This window comes from Glandiceps talaboti, chromosome 9 (assembly GCF_964340395.1).
Source record: "Glandiceps talaboti chromosome 9, keGlaTala1.1, whole genome shotgun sequence".
Lineage (NCBI taxonomy): Eukaryota > Metazoa > Hemichordata > Enteropneusta > Spengelidae > Glandiceps > Glandiceps talaboti.
In genome coordinates, this window is record NC_135557.1 from 11,350,789 (window position 1) to 11,371,248 (window position 20,460).

Sequence of the window (20,460 nt, forward strand, 5' to 3'; positions counted from 1 at the left end):
TTGATTTTGACTGTCGCACCACGACAGTGATGATCACGTAAATGGGTCAGATTTTGAATAGAACAATTTAGAATTTTTAGACTCATTACATTAGTGGAGATGTGAATTTACTTTTAGCTGTTTTGATTAAAGATAGATGTTCTTACGTAAGACGTCACGCGATAATGTATTGTTACTGTATTGAATAAATCACAACGGTTGGTCACTGGGCAAATACTGAACGTGAAAAGCGTATTTGTCGTGAAAGCCGTTAGCTCAGACCCATCTCAGAGCTAGAAAGTCGTAGCTACACAGGAATGTTGTAGGACACCATTCCCCGGGGGCCCCACCCCACCCCTTCCATCCATTAAGCTTGTCTGTCTCTTCCCTCTGCCTGTGTCAGGCATTTAATTGTTACTTCGATAGCTTTTTGCATTCTCGTATTCCTTGAATACAAGAGAGATCGGAGTAACACATCAATGCTGAAAACATATCTTCCGTACTTTTTTAGATATCTGTGGAACAAAACTTCTGCACAGACAAAACGAAACAAAATTGAGATGTCAAGGACCTAAATACATACATACATACATACATACATACATACATACATACATGCATGCATGCATGCATACTATACATACATACATACATACATACATACTGTATACATACAAATATACATACATACATACATACATACATACATACATACATACATACATCGCCGCGACATTGCCTCCCATGCGAGAGCTGTCTACAAAACCTTCAGATTTGACAGTTTGCTGAACTTGTAAATTGATGAAGACATCATGTCTGTCAACAACTATCTGTGTTGAAATCGCTTGGGATGAAACAAAAAAAAGTCTTTTTTAAAACCTCTTACTTTGTAAGAAATGTCAAACATTCCTGTATAAAGACTGAAAGGAAAGCTGGTCACGATGTAATACTTATGTTTACTGACATCTACAGCTAATAAATCCAGGGTTCATACACCAAACTCAAATCAAATTATGTCGGCTTACAAAGAGTTCCAGATCAGTTTTGCTCATTTCACAGGCAGGAGTGTTGACTAGTAAAATCCATTTTCTTTATCTTCGTACAGGCTTTGTAATAGATACTTCTCGTCTATCTAACAGACACTCAATCTATCGTCTATCTAATAGACACTCAATCTATCATCTATCTAATAGACACTCAATCTAGTGTCTATCTAATAGACACTCAATCTATCATCTATCTAATAGACACTCAATCTATCGTCTATCTAATAGACACTCAATCTATCATCTATCTAATGGACACTCAATCTATCATTTATCTAATAGATACTCAATCTATCATCTATCTAATAGACACTCAATCTAGTGTCTATCTAATAGACACTCAATCTATCATATATCTAATGGACACTCAGTCTATCATTTATCTAATAGACACTCAATCTATTTCCAGTAGGTTCTCCAGGAGTTCATTACATTTTCTGTGACTTTCCAACAGTCTTTTGAAATTCCAGGAATTTCCCAGTCTTTTGAAATTCCCTGACTTTCCAAGAGTGTATAAACCCTGTATTAAGTGATTACTGTGTGTTAATATTTACATAATTTACGAGTCCCACAAATTCTCTATGTCCAATAACTTAGAGGTGCTGTTTTTCTTTTTACCATTTGTGTTTTTTCTGTTCTTTGGTATTTTTAGTGTTTGGTACTAAGAACACATTCCCATCAGTTGACTGTTGTAGTGAGTATTGCTGTGGATCGTATGGCAGTCCCGATTCGTCTCTTAAACTCTTAAATACTTCGCAGTACAAACATTGAAACCTATCTTTCATTTCTCTGCATTCTTTGTCAATCATAAAATACTCTTTTCTCAACTTTTTTTTCTCTGCCGTCAACTGATTCACTTCGTCTTCAATGGCTGAAATTGTGTCTGATTTACGTTTACGACAATGTTGGGCGGTGACTTTGTTCTTTCCACGGCGTCTAATGTCTCTGATCATCGCTAGTTGTGACTCTGTCAGCTGATATTTGGACATAAGTTCATTGAATTCATCCACTGGTAAATCAATTATTTCATTGGTAGAGAATGGAATGTTCAATAACTTGGCCCGCTTCTCATCTCGGGACAGTTTCTCCGATCTCTTATCTCGTTTTGACGAGTCTGGCTGATTGGCATGTGGGTGGGAACCACCATTCTTTTTCTTTTTTTCATGTTTTTGTTCCGATTCATTAGGCTGTGGGTAGGTATGATTGTGTTTGATATGTTCCATAGATGGTGGTTGAGTACTGTATCTCTGGTACCTTTCATACTGACTCTCCCGTTTCAGTGACTTTTTACCTACAAGTTACAGAAAAACAAAATATTTAATGATGTGATACAGTCAGGCAATCATCTGATACAGTCAGGTAATCATGTGATACAGTCAGGTAATCATGTGATAGAGTCAGGCAATCATGTGATACAGTTAGGCAATCATGTGATACTGTCAGGTAATCATGTATTCAACACTAGAGGGCACTATATTCTCCACTTCCGGTTTGCATTGTACAGTGGTCAATTTGCATCAACTCTGTATCATGGTAATCGTTAAATCTGTTAGAAGATTAACCTGAATAATCTTAGCAAGATAGCTACAGTGTGCGATTTTTCCACAGGCATGTAGACATGTTGTGTAGGTCAGCTTCTCTGTGCAGTCATGTTGTACCAATCACTGACGTTGTAATTAAGACCCAGCACTCTCTCCTAGGGATGGAGGTCTACCAATCACTGACGTTGTAACACCCAACACTCTCTGCTAGGGGTGGAGAGTGTGTGTATCCAAGACTAGGGTAGGATAATCTTTCTGAGGTAAAGTTAGGGTGGTCTGAGAGGAGGTGGAGGAAGGATGCAATGTGGTCTGAGAGGAGATGGGGGCAGGCTGAAATGTGGTCTGAGAGGAGGTGGGGGGAAGCTTGGGATGCAATGTGCTCTGAGAGGAGGTGGAGGAAGGATGCAATGCTTACCTATCAGGTAACCTGTTGATGTAGCACCACCCATATCATCAGATAAATCATCACCATCAATTCCATCATCATCACTACTTCCCTCCGGTTGAACAGATGATACAGATACAGTCCCATTCTGGTCACTGAGGCCACCTGCGATTGGATGAACAAATGACAGTCACTTACACAAATTGTAATGGAATGAACCAATGACAGTCACTAACACAAATTATAATGGGATGAGTCACTTAAACAATGGGGAGCTATCGTACCTACACTTTCAGTAGTATGGTTGTGTACACTTTATGGACACAAGCTGAGTTTGTATGTTTTGGGATTTAACTTGTCTGCATATTAATAGCTGGTACTCGCAGTACTCTACTTACTGATGTATACTCAATCATCCTTTGCAAGTAACTGAACTCAAACCTGGTATTAGGATAAAACTTATAAATGATCTGATGGCACCGTTTACCATACGTATAAAAAATGTATAGGAACTCCCTACTATGCAATCAATAGTTCTCACAATGCCAGAACACAAACTGAAATGCAAATGGAGACATGTATCAACATTTAACATCATACTAAGAACAGTTTAATCAAAGGCTTTTGTAAGTATTTTCACTGGAGTAATAAGCTTATTACCTCAGCTTGTGCCCCTGTAACAAGTCTTTAGACTTACCAGCGTGACTGTCACTGTTAACTGACACAGCAGAGTCTTTGTCATCAGCTTTTTCTAAGTCTTCTAATTGTGTTAGAGACTCCAAGCCTTCATCCATTGCCAGGTCCATCATTCCAATCTCTTCAAATATGGCATCATTAGCAAGTGCTACCAGCAGTGAATCATTATTCGCATTATTACCTGCATTAACATCAAAAGTGACGTTGATGTTACCACCTGAGACTGGGAATTCCGTACTGAAGTTACTGGACAAGCTGTTGCTAGGTGACCTTATGCCTGGTTTGACAAATGTAGAAGTTGGTGACAAAAGTGACGATTGTAACAGACCGATTAAGTTGTTTGTCTCTGATGTTACTGTAGCATGCTGCAAACTCACGTCACCAGTGGTGGTCGCGTTCATGGCATATGTATTTGTTATGCCCTGTGGTGTCGCGTATGTATTATTAACGCCCTGTGTCGTCGCGAATGTGTTATCAAGTGTCTCTGTATTGAGATGTTGTAATTCGGGCAAACTAGCGATGTCTTGCCACTGTTGTTCTAGGTCATGTGAGGATACAGGAGAGGAGGGTGCAGTGCTGTCCATATCCCCGATATCGTCATCACTACAAGTCGATGCAGTACTTGGGTTTTGTTGTCTGGCGTGTTCATGCAACATTTGTAGGCATTCCTCTAGATTGCAGTCAATAGCCTCTGAGTCTAAATTAATACCATTCTGTGTAGTGGGTCTGTCTACAGCTACGCTCTGTGATGTCACCGGTATGTATTCTCCTGTCTCTCTATCAACCATGTGCTCTATGCCTGCCCATTCATCTCCTTTGTCTTTCTGTCTTTCCAATTCCAACAACTTCTTCTTTTCCAGTTCTTTCTGTCGGTAAGTTCCATCAAAGATCTCTCGATATACACCCATGTCAATGTCTTGTTTCCAAAGGACATCAATCAAATCCGTATCCTATAGATAAAAAAAATAATATATTTTTTGAGAACTATTTCAAAGTCTTCGGTTGTAATTTTAAAGCAGCTGCACATATTCCAACTGATGCAATTCTCTTGGAAACTGTTTCTGATAAATATTGAAAACTTTTGTACATGTATGAACCCTTGAAATGATACAATGTATGTAAACAACTGATACACTGTATGCACTATATATACACTGTGTGATACAATGTATGTTCAATTGCTATGCTGTGATACAGTTTATGGCTAATTGATACATTGCGACACTATGTATGGTCAATTGAAACAGTGTCACATTGTGTATGGTCAATTGACATATTGTGACACTGTGTATGGTCAATTGATATATTGCCGTGTATGATTAATTGATACATTGGGACACTGTAGTCAATTGATACACTGTGGCACTGCATGATTAATTGATACATTGTGACACTGTGTGTATTCAATTGATACACTGTGTCAATTAATACGTTATGATAACAAATGATACAATATGCATACAATTAATACAATGCGATAAACTCCATGCACAAATAATATAATAAAAAGATTACCATCATAGTACACAATCTATGTAAAATCCACATGCCATCATTATGATGAATCGCACACACTGGGAGATACACGAGTAGCCTTCCTCTTCAGCACAGTGTACAACACACCAGTACAACTCTGAAGGTTAACATGATGTATGTACACACATACACAAATGCTAATTTGTACTGGTATTTGGACAAAAGGCTACAAACAGTAGACAATTTTGCTGGTACTCTATGTATTACATAACATTGGTCACGTTGAACTGCAGGTCATTGTTCAATGAACATAACATTAAACTACAGGTGACTAGCTGTTGGTCAATGAACATAACATTGAACTGCAGGTGACTAGCTGTTAGTCAATGAACATAACATTAAACTGCAGGTGACTGGCGATTGGTCAATGAATATAACATTACACTGCAGGTGACTGGTGATTGGTCAGTGAACTCACATTTTCTAGCATATGAAATGCTCATATTCACAATGTCAGATTGCCTTGGTTTGCTAACTAGATGCTGGTAGTGTTGAATACATATGAACATGAAATACTGGTACTCTTTGTAAAAATAACTAGATAGGTCAACTCTTCTCAGATATTCATAATACCAAGTGAATTCACAGTTTTATAAGCATGCGATATGCAACTACCAATGAAGGAATAGAACACACTAACATCTATCCGTACAGGCGAACAACTACATAAGCCAATGAGAGACCAGGAGACACACGGCTCTTGATAATATGAAGAAGTGTACAACTAAATAAGCCAATGAGAGACCAGGAGACATACGGCTCTTGATGACAATATGGAGAAGTAAACAACTAAATAAGCCAATGAGAGACTAGGAGACATACGGGTCTTGATACTATCATGGAGAAGTGTACAAACTAAATAAGCCAATGAGAGATCGGGAGACATGTACTGTGGCTCTGGATAATAAGGACAGGTACTAAAAGTAATAGACATTATATATATATATATATATATATATATATATATATATATATATATATATATATATATATATATATATATATCAATTATTTTTTTTAGAAAAGTACCATGGACAACAGTTACATTTAAAGTGTAGTAGTTCTATGGTATGGAAAAGACAGAATCCATCAGCAAACAAATGATACATAACTTACGAGTTGTGTACACTAATTACAAAGGAAAGCAAGCTTATGAATAGATGGTTTGACAAAAGGTCATTGCACTGTCAATGTTTTTTTTTATACAATGATAATGATCAGTAATATAAAAACTATAGCTGATGAGATACGACTGGTTCTTACCAGAGATGAACTGAAAATGTTTCCGTATGAGGGGAAATATTGTTAATGTACTTCCTGAGACTTTGAAATGTCTTTCGTTACTGTCGTACCTTTGTATAATCAATATCTGTAGCAAGTTCAACTTGGATTCAGTACAGTCCTGGCTATATATATTTTAATGCAAAAGTTCATCAAATATGCAAATTAGCAATTGAATCGATACCATCATATCTTTGTTCGGTCAATATCATATATTTGCATGGTCATCAATATCTGTGCCAAGTTTCGTCAGATTTGATAAAGCCATTCCTGGATGCATAACATGAGTTACAAACATTCATTAGTTATGCAAATTAGCTCTTACAAGTAACTTGACACAAGTTAACGTCTTTTAGTGCTTTTATATCTTTGTATGATCCATAGATGTAGCAAGTTTCATTTGAATTTGGTGCAGCCCTTATGCATATACATCCCTACATGTGAAATAATTAATTATGCAAATTATCATTAATTATGCAAGTCACTCCCACCAAAAACTAATCAGCCCTAGGTTTCATACTGACAATGGCACATAGTAAATTGCAGCACATTTTCTTCAGTACATTTTGAGATATCAGTGGAGAAAATTTCTGCACAGACAGACAGACAGACAGACAGACGAACAGACAGACAGACAGACATCACCACGACATCACATCCTATACGGGAGCTAAAATATGATATATATGTTATCGCTAAAATGATGTTGGCTTGGTGTTTCACTCGTGGGATATTACGTTTTTGACACAAAGATATACATATTTCAACTCTAGACTCACAATAACAGAGACACAATAAACACAGCCGGACCCTTTGCCCAATCACTTATAGCATTGCTATTCTTTCACAGTGCAGTATAAACAGGCTTCTAATGAAAACATTACACATGGACTTGATACTTTTAATGGCTGTGCAATTGTTTATTTTCAAACTGATAATCAACATATCAACTTGTTTACTTCTACATTCCTACTGTGCATGACACCTATACAATTGTTTGCAGGTTGTCTAAATATGTGTATTAAATGTCATGTTATAATTATCATAGACCCTTAGATCTGTGGTTACATGGGTGAAACCAAGCCTACATCATCTTAGCTGTATCTGATTATATCTCAGGAGTACTCGTGAAATATAGCAGGTGTTTGGCCATTCTTATTTGGTTTCCCAACTTTTTAAAGCAGTTTTATTGTGTCCTCTAAGGGTGTGACCGCGTGTTTGTTCTTGATCTTGAATTATCCAATGATTGGTTAAGCAAACACTTTCAGCATTCCTTCTTTCGGCAATAAAACCGGTAGCCTCTCCTTCTTCAGTGGTCATGAGTAAGTAAGCTCATATAAAAATGATTAGAGCTCACATGTACAAATATAAACCACATTTACAATATATTTAATCACGTCTTCAAACATTGTAAGTTTGTAAAGTACATAAAGTCAATGTTAATTCAACGATATCACCTTGCACAAATGGCTTAGCGGTGATTTGATAATCAAAGAAAACATGTGACTGGAATGTTGTTTGTTTTGTCTCTTGCAAGTGTGTAGACTGTCGACAGTCGTTCGTGCCTTTTTTGGTGCGTTTCATCTAAAACAAAGTCTTCGCCTCGCTCCGTAGCTCTGAATACTAATACGTACTGATAGGAACTGCGATTGCCGAAGATTGCCGAAAGCTTGAACTGTGAGTGCCGAAGGCACGCGCTGATGCGCGGTTATAGTATTGCTCCAGATAGGAGCGAGGTGACGACTTTAGTTTTAGATAAAACGTAGCAAAAAAAAGGCTTCTGAACGATTTAACACATATTTCGAGCACCGCATAAGAAATATGACGTAGAAAGCGCTTTGAAGTTACGTAGAGTGACAAGGGTGTGAACCATGTTTTATCTATGTTTGAATAAAGCACAACTTGATATGATGTGTAGAAGCCATTGTGAAATTCCGTAAGCACTATAGTCAATTGAAATTAAAAGATAATTCAATGATTGATATTACTTGATTTTGAATAAAACGACTGGTTAAAACTGCTTTATTTGAATCCCGACGTTTCGACTGTGCACAGTCTTTTCCTAAAAAATCAGGAGAGCAGGTAAATTGTTATTATTAATGGCCCGAGGCACTTTAGAGTCAAACTTAAGTGGATTATGATGTCATTGTTTCGATATGCAAATTATGCCGTTCTTTGCATTAATTGATGTGTAGCGGTATTGAACAATCAATAAAATTATCAATTACGTAAGCGTTATTACTACGGGTTATTACTACGGGTCGTATTATTTTCAGGAGCCTGTCTGTTTTATGAAAACATTTCTGACGAATTCATCACCATACCAACGGGACCCAGTCTAAGGTAAAACAGCCAATATATTCGTCAATTATTCTGTAGAAAAGACACTTTGTAAATAGTTTAAGTTGGTTACATTTACCCTGTGAATTTTTCAACCAGATGAGAGTGTTCACAGTGAGATGAAATGTGAGATGAAATGTGCGTACACGCTATCAGTGCATGTACTCTGTGCACTGAGTAGTAGAAATACCAATTGCAGTAGTGAGTATAGGTTCAAGGTTGTAAGTTTATATATCGCTAGCATTACCATAGACCCTCTTCTGTATATATATTATACCATGCACGAGCCAAGTTAAACCAAAAAAATATGGAATATATACTCTGGTCGTTCTACGTCACGATAACGCATGTCTTTGTCACCACAACGCGTGTCTACGACAATGGTTCTATTCTACTGTGTTCGAAATATGAGTCAAAACGTTCAAAATTGTCATTACTTTCCCCGATTTGTCTTTGATATTACCTGCGCTAGTATAATTAAGTTATTATCCAATATTTTTTCTCATTCAGCCGCAGTAAATACTCGTCTAGCGACTCGTAGTGACAAAGTCCCCTTAGGTCACTCGTATCTCCTTGTCTGAATGTCAGAATGAAGAGAAATGACATCTAATTGCATTACTATTATATTTTTACTTTATCATGGTTTACAGTTTTCTAATCCTGTTTAATTTCAGAGAGCACATGAGACATGGAAGTGAAGAGAACGCCAAGTCAGGATGTAGGGTGTGTCAGAAATCTAACAAACGTGAAGAAAGGCTGGATAATTGTCTGTTGTTTCACAGTGATATCCTACGGCGTATTGGTTCTCTACAGAGATAGCTATAAACTGATTCCAAAGACGGTACTTTGATTACTGAGTGAATATGTGTACATTTTTATGTGTGCTTATGTAGTGATATGGCTTTCCGTTTCATTTTAAATGATTTGTATATGTTGTGTTGTGTTGTGTTGTGTTGTGTTGTGTTGTGTTGTGTTGTATGTGTTGTCTTGTGTTGTCTTGTGTTGTCTTGTGTTGTGTTGTGCTGTGCTGTTTTTTTTGTATATGTAGTGCAATTGCGAACAATAGCCACTTCAGGAATGTGTTGTGTTGTGTTGTGTTGTGTTGTGTTGTGTTGTGCTGTGTTGTGCTGTGCTGTGCTGTGTTGTGTTGTGCTGTGCTGTGCTGCGTAGCAGCGTGCTGTACAGTTCAAGATAGCCCTACAGTGTAATAAAATGTAACATATATTTGTCCTATGTGATCGTGCAGTGGATAGTGCAGTATACCATTGCATACGACGACGACGACGACAACAATGATCGTTATAATGACGATGTTGTTGGTTATGGTGATGATGATGACGACGTTGATGGCAAAGGTGATTTTAATTATGATTTTTATGATCCATTGATCTCTAATAATGCAATCCAATTTGTTATTTTTCGCAGAATCCTTGCAAGGCAGTCATTCAGAAACATTTTAATAGTAGACGTGGTATATCTGTAGTATCAAAATCACTACCTCTTGTACAGCACAACGAATCACTGTGTACTGTAGAGCAGTATCCTAGCTGTTTTATATTGGATATACACGGTAATGAACTAACAAACGACGGCGGGCTACTGTTAGAAGCTTGTGAAACACAACTTTTGATCATCTATGCCGTGGCAGCTAACGGCCAACGTGTCAACTGTGAACCTTGGGTAGACTTGTATGCACGACTTGTTGGTCCTGGCGAGGATCTGGAAGGGGCTTGGGACTACAGTGTTTACTTCAATGCAGTCAAGGTAACCTACATCGGCAATGGTATGTTTTCAGTAACTGTACCACCCATGGAAAGTGGGAAATACCGTCTGGAAATTTCACTAGCACACAACGAAAATCAGCGTGTAGATATATTCACAAAATTTGGGAGATTGGGATGTTTAGATATTCCTATTACCAATACACCGGTAGTCCTGAATTATATTGATACAGGGTTGTGCGGAGCAAAAGAAATAACTCCCGTTTGCCAAGATGGAGATATGCCTGGTCGGTGGGTAACAGTCCCGGAAACTGGTTGTGATGGTACGGTATGTGAAGGGGACATAGACATGCTTGTGAGTTCTCGTCGTGTGTGGGCGCCATATGATTGTCACTACAAACTGTTCAATTCTACTGATCTGAAACAGTGTATATCAGGAAAGAAAATTATGTTTTTTGGAGATTCACTTACGGAGGAAATGTCAAATGAACTTATGCAAATCTATCTCCACAATAAATCCTATGGTTTAGCTGATAAACCCCATTTTGTGCGGAGTAGAACCTGGCTTGGGAAACTTCGAGTAGTCCAGTGGACATTACCACTAGAAGGGAACGGGAGAGTTGGATTTTCAAGCGTATTTGGGCGACCTTTAGGAAGTGGTTTGCAGGGTATCACACAGCAGACAGAGAGAAATTTGACACAGCGTTACAACCGTCTCGGAAAAATAGACATTCTCGTTGTCTTGACGGGCATTCATGACGCAAGTCCTCGGGGGGAAGAATACATGAGTTTTGACATCTTTAAAAAATATCAACGACTTTTACCAATCTTTCATCAGAAAGTAACTCATCTTCTTTCAGAAACTGGAAAAATAGTTTGGTTGAATATTCCTGAGAGCAGTGATTATGCTAGGTGTGATTTTAATTCGAAGCCGAAACTATCACAAATGAATACATTGACGGAGCAATACTTAAAGGATAAAATAAATGATCGGTTGAGTTTTGTCAATTTTTTCAGGATGTCGGAAGGATGTCAATGTGGTGATATACACAAAGGTATACGTTTCTTTAAAAGAGGTGTACCAGCTGCCAAAGAGTTCAATGGTTTTCTTTCTAGAATGATTACACACATGATATTGACCCTGTATTGTCATGACAATGTAGACAATGTCTAGGTGACTACTAGATGATTATGACAAATGTGTATGTATTTGTTTATTATTTGATGAAACAAATTTACTCAAACTAAGATAACACCCGTTTGCCAAGATGGAGATATGCCTGGTCGGCACATACCGTGTATGTCCTTTTCAATCTCCATCACAAGTAGTTTAGAAAGCTATGTCTTCACTACGGACTTCATCAACAGATCGAAGTAATTATCATGTACCAAAAAATGGTGTTATTAAAGTTAATTACTAGTTCGAGAATTCACACCACTCACTTGCTCAGTGAGTCAAAGTATGTTATAGATTATACAGCTTCAGATACAGCTTTCTAAAACTGTTTGCGTTGGAAATTGAAAAGTTTATACTACGTTAGTAATGTCTAATGTCACACAGTTTAACTTTAATAGAACTTTATATATATATATAACTCTGCGAGTGTCAATCTGCTAAGACAGTGCTCTATACCGCAGTGGCAGAGCGCAATAGTTTTGGTAGTACTGGAACTCTTTCTTGGTTGTAACTCGGAGTTTCACGCATTGCGCAGTTGTCTAATGATCGCGCAATGCGTGTAACTCCGAGTTACAACCAAGAAAGAGTTCCAGTACTACCAAAACTATATATATATATATATATATATATATATATATATATATATATATATATATATATATATATATATATATATATATATATATATATATATATATAACTGTCACTATGCATTGTCAGGACGAATATCTGTATTTACTTCTGATTACGTATACATATAACGATTTGCTAGCAAATCACTTTTCTTAATCATGTACCATAAAAAACTTTTAAACATTTTTGTGATGAATTACTTGGCCTAGACTGCACTGTCTCCAATTTTGTTGTTGTTGCTGTTGTTGTTGTTGTTGTTGTTGTTGTTGTTGTTGTTGTTGAAATATAATAGTATAGTAAAGTTGGTTTATTAATTACAAATGAAAAATGAAAGTGCAATGAGATGTGACTTTTTATTGGCTAAAATAAAAACCGAGTGAGTGTAAAACCTACTGACCGCTATCCGACCCACTTTAAAGCCAAAATTGTTGTTACATGGAGAGTTTGAACCGCAAGTAAATTGTTACTGCTACTATATAAGTACTGTTTTACCCTCTTGAGTTTCATTCGAGTGTCTAACACTATTAAAATAACACAAGCTAAATCAAGTTGAACAACAATATTCATTATTCTTAGAGAATAGATGAAATAAGCGAACAAACAAACAAACAAACAACAATATCTCTAAGTACAGATTTTGTGGAAGTTGATGTCATCCCAGAAAGATACATCTATTTTACGTTAATTGTGTTGATCAAAAAAAAATGATAATTCATTCCAAATGTAAATTAATGATTAGGACGTGGTTAATCTAATGACAATGTGAATAAAGAATCAATTATCCATCGATGTTAAAAATATTCATTTTTCATTCAAATTTCATCTTCACTAATCAGATCTCTGTTGTAAACTAACATAAAAGTGCAATGAAAATTTGTTGTTAATGCTTTCTAGACACAACTTCTTAAAACGTCTATTGAAACCCTCCCCCCCCCCCACAAATGCTAGTAAAACAGTAGAATGACCAGAGTATATATGCCGTATTTTTTTGTTGAACCTGCTGGCTCGTCCATGGTGTAATGGTAGAGTTATGCAAACCCATAATCCTACTACATATATTCAAATAATTGTGTTCGCACAATGATGAACGGTACGTTGCCACCACGTGTGTTATAACCAGTATGGATTTACGTAGCCACTTTTACAGTATGTAAGTCATTACAAAAGTAGTACAAGATGAGAAGACCAGACCTAATTGAATACATACAACACGCTTTCTTTTATAAAACTAAGATAATCACTCGGTTTGATACACCAAAGTATATTGGTCTTTGCAGGCCTGATAATTCATACTTTGGTGTATCAGTGAAAGATAAGTAGAGATGATAAAGAAAACTTCGATTTGGTTGGTCTTGATTTCTATCACAATGTACGCAGAATCTACAGCAAAGAAGTTCCAGATGACAAGAGTTGTTCAGTCGAGAGTATTCTACAGTCTTATGAATCCACAAAACGTTTGCTTGATTAGTTTCAGAGATGTCTCAAAACATTATATGCTTTGTACAAATGTTGTCAAGCGTCGCCGACTGGCCACGGCGGCAGAAAGTTTCGTAGATTACGTGGAATATGCAGGACGATAGTGAGTGTCTTCTAAAGTCCTAACAATCGCCAGATGTCTGATGATATTTGAAATATTTAGAGTACCGACTCTTTGACCTTCCGTCAGCAGTAATGTTTATTCGGACAGTGCAGTTTATAAGAGCGCGTAAAAGTGTTTCTTAACCCCATGTATACAAAGATATCATTGGAAGAATAGAACGCACAGTGTCTGTTTTGATTGTGTCCTGTAAATGTTGTCATCGGCAATGATGAGCTGCTTTAAATTATTGAAGATTCCAAACAGATAAATAGTAAAAACCTTTTCTCCAGAAACATAAACAACGCAGTCGGTACATTAACAAACGTTGCTGTGGTAACTAAGGAAAGTTTGATGACGTATGCGTGTCTATTTGGTGATGATCACTCAATATGAGTGTTACCTTTGTGCAGGTATATTACATGCAGTTACCATGGTAGCATTCGTTACTATGGTAATTAAGGAAAGTTTGTTGATATATACATGTCTATTGATGATGAACAGTATGTATTTTATCTTGTGCAGATGAGTTGTGTGAATTTTCTTACACTTTTAGTTCTTTTGCGAGCCTGTGACATACTCCCCACGAATTCCATCCATCTTACGGGGGCTCGTGAGTCGACGAGGTTTGTGTTGTCCTTGAACGATATTTCCATATGTTGCATTGTAACCGCTCATTTCTGAAGCTGGTACACAACAAGCCGGTGATTTTGGCTGTCCGAGACAATGACCTTATATGGATCCCCGGAAGTGACTACAACACCTCTTGGTACATTCAGTTCCTCATCTGCCTCGTTATCGACTCTACAGATGAAAGCGCCGTCTGCAGTGAAGACTTGTACCCGATCATCACTGGTGACAAAGATATTGTCACCCCTGTCAACTGCGATCCCTCGTGGATGTAGGAATTCTCCTTCCCCTTCACCTTGGTTACCAAACTTGTGCAGAAATTTCCCGTCATTGTCGTAAACCTGTACCCGGTGATTTTGATTATCTGCAACAATGAGATGACCCCTGCTATTACGACACATAAAACACGGTCGACTGACTTCCCCGTTATCATTACCTTCAGTTGCCACTGTTTTCCGGAAAGTTCCATACCTTGAGAAGGCCTTTATGCTACTCGAGCTGACGTCAGAAATGTAGAAAATGCCCTTCTTCTCAGAGTGGGAAACCCCACATGGCCTCTGTAGGTTATCCTCGTCCCAGAATATCATTTTGACGTGACCATCCAAGTCGCAGACTATAACGGTCTTGTTGGCAAAATCTGAGACAACAACCTCATCTTTACTTATCACCTCTATTGCCATGGGAACGATGTCTTCCTCCATTTCTGGGATAACAAATTTCTTCACAAAGTCACCATCTTGATCAAGAATTTGTAATCTTCCGTTACCAGTGTCGGCCACTATCAGATTATCATCAGGAAGTACTGCCACCCCATCTGGATAATGGAATTGACCATCCTCTTCTCCCTTGGTACCAAAAGTAGCAACTTTCTCAAACTTTGGACTTATGACTTGGATTTCTTTTCTCACCTTTTTGTCTCCTGTCTTCACTTTACCGAGTTTGTCTTTGATTATTTTTTTCTCGACGCTCCTACTTTTCTCAAATTTCAAACCAACAAGAACTGGAATCGATTCGATATCTTCAATTGGACAGTTCTGCATTCGATCATTCAGCTGTTTCTCTAGACAAAGAATTCCCACTTCATTACTCTGTTTGAGTAAATCTTCTGCAAAATTCCTACAGCCATCATAGTTTCCGCGCAACTTCTTCAGTTTTTCCAGTTTCACTTTTAGTATTTTCATTCTACTTTCGTATTCATTCTCCAACTCTTCTTGCAGTTCCTGCTCCTGTTGCTCAATGTTAGTTTTTATCTTACTAAAATGGTCCCTCATTTGCTGTCCAGCATTTTCATTAGCTTCTTCCAGTTCCTTTGTCATCTCCGTCAGGACAGTCATGGTCCTGTCAATCTTTGAGAGCTCTTCTTGCAGTGAGGCTTTCAGGTTGTCGACCTTCAGTCGGGTCATGGTAGCTGCTTCGTCCAACTCCATGTGCTCATGCTCGGGTTTAGAATGTTCATAGACAGAACACTCCAGACATATTGGGATTTCACAAGACCTGCAGTAGAGCTTCAGTTGGTTCCCGTCATGGCTTGGACATATAACTGGTTTCATGAAAGGGGAGTCATCACTAATCATTACTTCGTACTCTTCCATTGGAATCAATTTATGGTTGCGAGTTACTCGGATCTTTCCGTGACTGTCTGTACATCCACTACAAAACGCCTGCCCGCACTCGATGCAGTAGGAAGAGACTGGGTACTTCGTACAACTCTCGCACATCTTTCCGTTGTATTTACTTTCGGATCGCTTAACAAGCTCAAGCAGATTGTTCAAAAGATGATTATCTGCCATTCCATGTATGCCCGCTTTCGGTATGACAAAGACTTTCCGACATAATGGACATTTTGGCCTTTTTCTACGTTCAGCATCAGATATCAGGCAGGTTTCACAGAAGGAGTGGAAGCAGGGAAGAATCTTAGGAGTGTGGTAACGTTCAAGGCAAATTGGACACTGCAGGAACCGATCGTCCAGTTCCTTGTGCATCACCCGACCAGATACCGTAGCGCCCATCTCCAATGCCTGCAAAATACAAAGAAAACAAAGTCAAGTAAATATTTTGTGTCAAGTGTGGATTACTATAGTATTACATACGGGGTATACATCTCTGACGTCAGTCTGACTGAAGATTGTAAACTTAATATTTCGAACAATTTTAAGAGTAATTTTAAGGGGGGGGGGCAATTTTAAAGAGACAGTCAAATTAGTTATAATACGTTTTAAGATAATTTTGGTTGCATAATAAAAAGGTATACTTAAACATCACGTGATACGCGCAGAACCCAATTCTGATATTCATGGTTAACACATAAATGACTTGATGGCGCAACATATAGTACACACATACTGAAATATCGAGTGAACCCCTATTTGCAACTTAATTCTTAGACAAGACACCAATCTCGCAACTTAAGCCGGAGTACAAATTTTCTGCTGACGAAACAGTGCGTCTTGGCCGGTGCAGTAAAAGAGACTGTGGTTGACGACGACCGTCGGACGATGACAACACACGTACACACGACTATACCTAATGACTTCTAAGATATACACCGTATACTATATTGAACATATATCATATTCAAACATTTCCACCAGCTTAAAACACACTAATAAGCTCAGCCTGGCTCCTTTGAAATCTATTTACTTCACTTGAACGTGAGACCAGGACTTATTTTGACCGTGACGTAAATCCTTGGCAAGACCTTCATATCAGTGAAGTGGTCACTTGAATAAGATTTAAATTGTGAAGTGATGAGCTGTGTGTGTAAAACACAAAGGTGTATATTTTGCTACTTGACATACATGAGTTGTTTAAACATGCAAACAAAATAGGAATGTTGACAATGTAATGACAACAACATAAAATTCTAACATGTTTATCTCCGACGAACGAAGAACTATGATACAGAAAACCAGGAATGCTAATGCGATATAAAGAAGGTGTTGTGTAGCTCAGAGACTTTGCTATCTAATTCGACATAATTGTTTGAAGCCAGATATCCACGTCTCTGGGCTAGCTTTTGTCAAATCCCTTGGAGGGAAAACAAGATCATGTGTTCAGGTTATTAACTCAAATAGTTTGCTTGTGTTTCACCCCACTGAGTCTAGTGTTAACCACGACATCGGATAACAAGATTTCTAAAGAGGTGATTCATTGCCATAGGTAAATCTAGATTAGTTTCACCCTCGAGTCGACATTGTCAAGATCAGCATACACCATACAGTGTTCTGAGCTCTGTTATTTGTGGCCTCGAATCCAGTCGAGTGGAGATTTCGCTCTCCCTTTGTCGCCCCCCCCCCCACAAAAAAAAGCGAGAACAAAGTTACCACACAGCTGGATCCGAGGATATATGCTGTTCAGAAGGGATACAACCGATACCTTTTAAATCACTAGTTCATTGATAGCGTTACACGTAAACTATAGACTCGTCGTTGGTCTTCAAATCTAATGATCAGTTCCAATGGGGGACACGTGTAGGTTTGAAAGCAATTGATAAGTTTGTGATATATGTTATACTTAGCACATGATTGTAACTTGAAGTCATCATGTTCTGACATAATGGCATGAGTCTATGCTGCGCCAAAGGTACGAAGTGCACCAAGTGGATAGACTTATCATGGAGGGAATATCACTTTGATACTACATTAATTTCAGGTCACCTGAGTACTCTACAGAGCTCTTATCTGGTTGACAGGCCAGAATTACGTATTCACCATTTTGATCGTCAACGTTTGTCACCATGATTTTCAAAAGCAAGCAACTACATAATTGCGAATCGTGACAGTACAAAACAGTCATAGTTTGGCGACAAAAAATACCTTCATATATATGTAACAAACTGTGTGTAGAATTAACATGATAGTTATAATACCGTACGTTTACCTGTGAAATACTGTGAAAATGTTGACAGTCCATTGTTGTGTTCCTCAAATAAAAGGTGGTGCGTGGCTTGGAGAGTTCGAGCCAAATAACAGATACACGCCCAATCCATGAGAGGTACACAGGACAGGGAGCCACCCGTATTATTTTTACGACATTTATGTGTTATTTATAACATTCTTTGCCGGTGACTATTCACACAATAGTCAATCCCTCAAACAATTGACCCCGATTCCGATGTATTTCAAAATCCGCTCTCGTGATTGTTCGTTTAGCATATCTGTTGACTTGAACAACTATCGCTACTACAATATTCTGCACTATACGAAAACTCATATTTGACCACGTCTCCCCCCCCCGTAAATATTGAGCAGAGGATGTGAAAATGTGGTGAGTATGAGACGAAGTTTCACCTTTGACTTAATTTATCCACGGTGATGTCTCCCCCGGGGGCTGTAGACAGTCCGTCTGTATGTATGTCTGTCTGTCTGTCTGTCTATCTGTCTGTCTCTGTCTGTCTGTCTGTCTGTCTGTCTGTCTGTCTGTCTGTCTGTCTGTCTTTGTTTCTCGCTATCTCTGTCTCTGTCTCTCTTTGTCAATGCTAATCTCATTCTGTGTATCTGTTCTCCTGTCTTTCTATCCGTCTATCTACCTGTCTGGCAATTGCAGTCAACCATATCCACTAATTAAACAGGTGTAGATTGTTGACTAATATTAATTCACATTTTAATGTTTGATATTCATTCCAACTGAAATTGGAAGGCATCCATTCATTCAATATGTTTGTACGGACCGCTATAGTTTTATCCATTTCCACTCCCTAAACTGTCAGACAGGACGGAGTGGATTCTAGGGTAACCGGTGCGAGGTCATTTGAAGTCAATTCCTTCGTCGTTAAGGTAGCATGAAGAATCAAGTAGGCAATTAAATATTATTCAATCTCTGTTTTTATTGAAGGGTACCTTTGATAATTTTCACCCAGTGTTGAGAAGCCGCTCACTGAGATCTGAGACCTTGACAATAACCCAGAGGCTTGGCTCTCTGACGACACAAACTAGACAGAATAGTGACCGACATTTTCAAGTCAGATGGTTGTCTCTAGGCATGGCTACCTTGGTACTTGTCATTTGGTAATGACGTCATGCAAAACAAGGAGGTAGTGGGTACCAGCTGAAGGGCACAGGCACTTGTATCCCGAGACATGTTTGAACATACAATAAAACATCGATAATATTAAGATACTTGGCAAATAATGATATGAAAGGGGTAATAATAATACGGGTTTCTAAGAACGCGTATATCCACACACAGCGATGTTTATGTTTAGCGGCGTGGACATACACGATCCCAGAAACCCGTGTTACTTTACCCGTTCATATATCATTTGCCAAGTGTCACACTATTATCGACATCTTATTGCATTCAGGACCATATCTCAGGGGGGGGGGGTGCCTGTGCTGAAGGTCTCCTCATTGTATAATTCAAAAGTATAATATCAACAAAAACAGTCACTATCTGGACTATGCCAAATTACTATATATAGTCGACTAGGATTTTGGGTATGTGTATTAAAGTCATAGGAAACGTTAACCTATAAAATGTCGCGATTTGAAGCATTTTGAGTAAACTTTAAATGTATTTACTGTGTAAATAGCGAGATAAATTTTCCAACGTAGGATAGAAACCAAAATTCTGATTATACTGAGGTGGGGGGGGGGGGAGGGGGGGGGACATTCAAAAACAATCTTATTTATAGTGGAATCTGATTTATATTGTTCCCCTAAATACAAACATTTATAAAAATAAAAAAAATATTTAAAAAAAAAATATGGTCGTCAAATTGAGAAATGGAAAACTTTTGCTATAGTAAATTGCGTAGAAACAAAATACATAGAATGATGTGATTAAGACTATTACGTAATCGGGTGATTAACATGCATCACTTACTAACGTATTAATTTCCAGTTTTCAATTTAAATGGTAATTTGGACATTTTAATTAATCATTCTATTGATTATCTTGTATTTACGTAATAACGCTGTC

General features: G+C 37.9%; 2 protein-coding genes across 2 annotated transcripts; both read right to left on the minus strand.

Moving 5' to 3' along the window:
* Positions 1 to 1,639: 1,639 nt before the first annotated feature.
* On the minus strand, positions 1,640 to 5,168 carry LOC144439796 (endoplasmic reticulum membrane sensor NFE2L1-like). The gene is made up of 4 exons (XM_078129030.1): positions 5,163 to 5,168; positions 3,649 to 4,597; positions 2,982 to 3,116; positions 1,640 to 2,316 (listed from the first exon to the last, which is right to left on the minus strand). Exons 1-4 carry the CDS (start codon positions 5,166 to 5,168, stop codon positions 1,640 to 1,642), a joined length of 1,767 nt encoding a protein of 588 aa, XP_077985156.1.
* A 2,919-nt stretch (positions 5,169 to 8,087) lies between these two features.
* Positions 8,088 to 16,550, minus strand: LOC144439797 (tripartite motif-containing protein 2-like). Its single transcript, XM_078129031.1, has 2 exons — positions 14,950 to 16,550; positions 8,088 to 8,139 (listed from the first exon to the last, which is right to left on the minus strand). Exons 1-2 carry the CDS (start codon positions 16,548 to 16,550, stop codon positions 8,088 to 8,090), a joined length of 1,653 nt encoding a protein of 550 aa, XP_077985157.1.
* Positions 16,551 to 20,460: the final 3,910 nt, after the last annotated feature.